The following is a 4,670-nucleotide window of genomic DNA, read 5'->3' on the forward strand; positions in this document are numbered from 1 at the left end:
CCCTATAATTGTGGGTCATCAAGACTATTTTCTGGTGCCTTTGTCGGGAAGCATAGCTCTATTTATTGAGTTCATTTGGGAGTTAAATATCTGTTGTGCACTATGATTGCATCTCATAAGGATAGTAGCATTGCTTACATTAAGAGGAATAACCACATCCTGGGTGGTATCCATCCAGATATTTGGAGGAGAAAATCCAGCTCTCCTAGACAGTTCATGAGCTACTTGATTTCTTTCTCAATTACACTGATTATAGATGACATGAGTAAAGTCAAGCAACAGAAAATAATAGTCATCAAAGATAGCAGAAACTACTTAAGAAGAGCAACCATCGATTAGGGCAGCAACAACCTCCACATTATCAGAGTTGACCTCGATCTTATTACATCTAATTGTACGTGACAGGTTAAGTTTCAAACTGAGTCCCACGTGTCTGTTGGGTTTGAGGTTCCTAACGTAGCCTCCAACTTATGGCTGAACTAGTGTTATACTCCTTCAAAAGATTTCTAAGAAAAATATCCCGCTGCAACGTGCAGAGTATCGACTAGTGTTACAAATTCCCCGCGACATATCTTTTTTTTTCTGAATTGCACAATGTATAATCCTTGCCGTATAGAAATGGGCTTTGATGTACCAGGAAAAGCTAGTTATAAAGAATTTAGAAAAACTATAAATAATTTGATTCCAACATCCAAAACAAATTCAGAACAACAAAAATTTGTACCTGTCAGTTTGAAAAAGAACGTGTGTGCCCATTGGCTAGCTCCATGCATGCCTCGCTAATTAAGGCCAAACCGAAGCTACAGACATACAGTACTATGTACATAAACAGAGTGACCGAGTTAACGATGAACATGCTCATAACTCATCACGGCATCGGGAAGAACACCGGCATGCACCTGCATGCCACCGTACTCGGACGACCGGTGTGCCACCACCGAGGCGTCGGTACTGGGCAGTGCGTACATGCGCCCATAGACGTCGGTACCGGCCGGGAAAAATCCATGATGTTGATGCTGGAGCACGTCGAGTGAGTAGACAGTGTCGACACCAGTGGCCATTAGCATGCGCGAGCCACGGTGGGTGGCGATGGGGCTCGGGTGCGCGTGGCGACCCTCGTAAGTGGTGACGACCGTGGACGGGTCCTGCTGTGACCGCTCCACCAGCTTCTTCACCCCGCACTGCGCCGCCGTGCACCGGTAGTAGCTCCTGCGCACATGCATTGCTACTATCAGTAAATTGTCCTGTCCGGTATATATATAGCTGTCTGACCGTGCAGGATGCATATACATATACATATTTGTTCAGTCTGATGCTACCTAGATTGCTTAACTGCTACTACTTATTCCCTCCGTCTCATAAGTGTCAAGAACGCTCTTATATATCATGAAACAGAAGGAGTATATATCGTGTTTTTTTAGATCGGTGAACACGATATTTGATGAACGCGCCGGGCAGATGTTACCCATGTTGCGGTTGATTTTGCGCGCTGTGCAATCTTCCCTGTAGAATTCACGTAGGTAATCATTCCAGACAAGACCGTGTTGCTCAAACTTAAAAAGATGCTTGCACAACGAAAAGTACAAGTATATGATCTTGACGGTTACTGCAATATATACCAAACGAGGAATGTGTGCGAGAAATAAGAAAAGATGTGCATGTCCATGGTTGTACCTTGGGAAGGAGCTGTTCTTGACTGCCTTCTGGCCGTACTTGCGCCAGCGATAGCCGTCGTCGAGGTGGTCGACCGCACTCTTGGTTGCGAATGCCACACGGGACCCACGCGGCTTCTTCTCCCTCTTCCCCTCCTTCATCTTCTTCTTCTCGCTCCTGGATCAGTCAGTGGATCAGCACAATGAGAACGTCCTTGGTGATTCTTAATCATGTGTACATGAGTAGATGATTTTGTTTGGTAACTAATCACTAGGATATAACTGACTAAGAACAAAGTAGGACTTCATTTCTGACATAAAATCCTCTCTTTTTATTGGTCAGTAATGATTATTGCATCCTCGCAAAAAAAGTATTAATTATTGCATCATTAAGCAAGCGGGGGACAAGAGCTGGAGTTGTGCAATCTCCTATGGAGGCTATTTCATAGTTTGTTCTTTCATGAGGAGGTGTTCCAAGGAGGGGTCCGAGTGCTGCTGAACGAGGTTGGGATGCTCGCTCGGCATATGAAGCCAGCAGCTGCTGAACTGGGTGTGGGACACATCGCTGGTGGTTGATCTTTCCTTTCTCCCTGTCGCACTATTTTGGGTGTGGGTTATGTGATCCCTTGGTTAGCGTTGATCTTCATGTCAAGACTTGGATAATGTCACCCGCACAAAAAAAGACTTGGATAATGTCATCTGCTGCTGATTTAACTTTTCGCGATTGGGCGTTTTGTTATAGTACTTTCTGTTGCCTGGTTTTTGTCCCGTAACGAGTGTTTCGATATTGGGCACTCGTGGCGGGTTTCCTTGTAATGCATCAACTCGCTTCCCTCTATTTCCCTCATCCTTGTCTTGCTTGCAAGTCTCTGGCGAACTTTGTGTTTCGGTTAAGCAATTAATGAAAACAGGATGCCCAGTTGCAAAAAAAAAAAGGACAAGAACTGGATGCTCATCCGCCATCCAAGCACAAGCAGGAGCTCTCCATCTGAGCTAGCTCATGCACTACAAATTTTCCTTCTCTGTTATGATGATCAAAGATAGTGCGAGGAAAATCATAAGCTAGGTGATAACAATCAGCGACAGCAACACCCATCGATCGTCCACCATTATTCAGAGTCTCACTTAAGAAGAGCTAACAACTTTAGCCAAAACAAAGAACAACATGGAACTAAACAAGAGGGTTGCCTGGATATAGCTATCAAATGCCGTGTTGCTCAATCATTGCAAGTTGATATGCATTGAGCGGCCGGTTCTTCCTTTGCTACCCAGGGAACTGATAGGATAAGTTTTGTTTGTTTGGAATGGCAGGTAGGTGGGAAGTTGATGGATGGCGAACCCTAAATCCCATTGTTCACATCTCACCTCACGCGATGATGCCATGTGCAGCATGATCTTCACGTTCAGAGCAGGGTTTTGGGTACCACCCGGTATTCGCGTTTCCCAGTACCCTATAAGAAATCAACTTCCCATGCAAAAAAAATGGACGAAATTTGTTCGGATTCAAAATTCATCAAAAAAAAAAAATCGCTTGAAATTTACTTAGAATTTCACGGTAACCGTGGTATCCGAGTTTCTCGGTGACCCACCAGATAAAAAGTGCAACTTGGTACTTGGTAGCCAAAACCTTGGTTTAGAGCGGCGGAGAGTATCAATGGAGAGTTGTAGTCTTGTAGACCGATATCGATCTGGGAAGAACACATACTTTTTTGTTTTTGCGTTGATGGGAAGAACACATACTACCAGTGGATGGACCTACACTTGTTCCCTCTAATCGACAAAGCATATGCACGCATGTGATTAATGGTCGATCGACGGACAAGAAATCCAGCAACATCGAGCTGGATTTAATTAGCACACGGATGCATCGAGATCGAATCCATCCTGATAAAATGGCTCACGTACCTGCAGCTGCCATGATCGGCCGATCCATCCTGATCCTCGTCCCCCTCCTCCGGCGATGGACTGCCTCTCTTGCACCCGTGGGACTCGGCCCCCGTCGCCTCGCCGGACGTCGACGAGTTGGGCGTGACTGGAGTCGCTGCCTCGCCGATCACATCTCCCGGCGCCGGGAAGTACGGAGGCGCGTCCAGGTGCCTGGCGAGCTCCGCGGGGTCGAGGAGCCCCTGCAGGTAGTCGGTGATGCTGGAGTAGGTCGACGGGATGACACCACCATCGTCCCCACCGGCACACGCCGAATGACTCTGGAAGAAGACGTTGTTCCCCAGTACGTCGCCGCCGTCGGCGGCATGCCGATGGTTGCCGTAGAGCTGACCGGCGCCGTGGTCTTCTCCGCCTGCTGCTGCTGATCCGGACATGGAGTGGTGCACGCGAGGTTTGGGAGCTGGTGAGATGGAGGCCAAGCGTTGAATGGGAGACGAAGGGAAAGGCCGGCGGGCGTTGAACTGAGGCGCAGTAGCCGTCTTTGCCCCTTTGGGGAGGTGCAAGCAAGCAAGATACGACTATGACCTTCACCTTTGGGACGAAACTTGTGTGCTTGCACGCGCGTGGTATTAAAGTATACTTCTCGTAGCTGGTAGTGCGTGCTTGAATTAGCCTAACCGTTGATGAGCATAGGGAGGGAGGATGATCGATCCCCATCCTGCCTCGAGATATTATCATGTGTACACGCGTCTCCAGCTGCGCGTTTTATTCATTTTCCATGCGAAATGTGAATGCTTTCCGGGCTGTACACGAGTACACTCCCTGTGCGTACACGTTGATGGGGTTGGTAGGCGTTGCCGCGTTGGGGTTGGTTGGCAATTTGTTTTTTCTTCGAGGAGCTTATATGTATATGATATAGGCGTAAATGCATCGGCGGTGCTTGAACTTGTTGTGTTTCACTTTGCTGCTTTTGGAGTAACTCGAACCAATTCTCTAAAAAGATTTAGAAGAGTAAAATTTTACTGTTTGTTTTCTAACCGAAACCTAACCGATCCCTTATAAAGGTTAGACAGGAGGAAAAAATTTACTCCATAGCCTCACCAAGGAGTAAATGTAATCAACCGTGTCTGGCTG

The 4,670-nt window shown here is 47.0% G+C and overlaps 1 protein-coding gene across 1 annotated transcript; it reads right to left on the reverse strand.

Moving 5' to 3' along the window:
• Positions 1 to 661: 661 nt before the first annotated feature.
• On the reverse strand, positions 662 to 4,128 carry LOC123069739 (WRKY transcription factor 71). The gene is made up of 3 exons (XM_044492685.1): positions 3,558 to 4,128; positions 1,675 to 1,830; positions 662 to 1,209 (listed from the first exon to the last, which is right to left on the reverse strand). The coding sequence occupies exons 1-3, from the start codon at positions 3,968 to 3,970 to the stop codon at positions 843 to 845; spliced, it is 936 nt and encodes a 311-aa protein (XP_044348620.1). The 5' UTR covers positions 3,971 to 4,128; the 3' UTR covers positions 662 to 842.
• Between the last annotated feature and the right edge of the window lie 542 nt (positions 4,129 to 4,670).

The sequence above is a fragment of the Triticum aestivum genome, chromosome 1A (assembly GCF_018294505.1).
Source record: "Triticum aestivum cultivar Chinese Spring chromosome 1A, IWGSC CS RefSeq v2.1, whole genome shotgun sequence".
NCBI classification, from domain to species: domain Eukaryota; kingdom Viridiplantae; phylum Streptophyta; class Magnoliopsida; order Poales; family Poaceae; genus Triticum; species Triticum aestivum.

Bases quoted from the DNA above. Each gene is read 5' to 3' on its own strand.
- LOC123069739 (XM_044492685.1), bottom strand. From the start codon at position 3,970: ATGTCCGGATCAGCAGCAGCAGGCGGAGAAGACCACGGCGCCGGTCAG. The intron at 1,831-3,557 runs GTACGTGAGCCA...TGACTGATCCAG, and splicing joins GCCGATCATGGCAGCTGCAG to GAGCGAGAAGAAGAAGATGA. The intron at 1,210-1,674 runs GTACAACCATGG...GCATGTGCGCAG, and splicing joins AAGAACAGCTCCTTCCCAAG to GAGCTACTACCGGTGCACGG.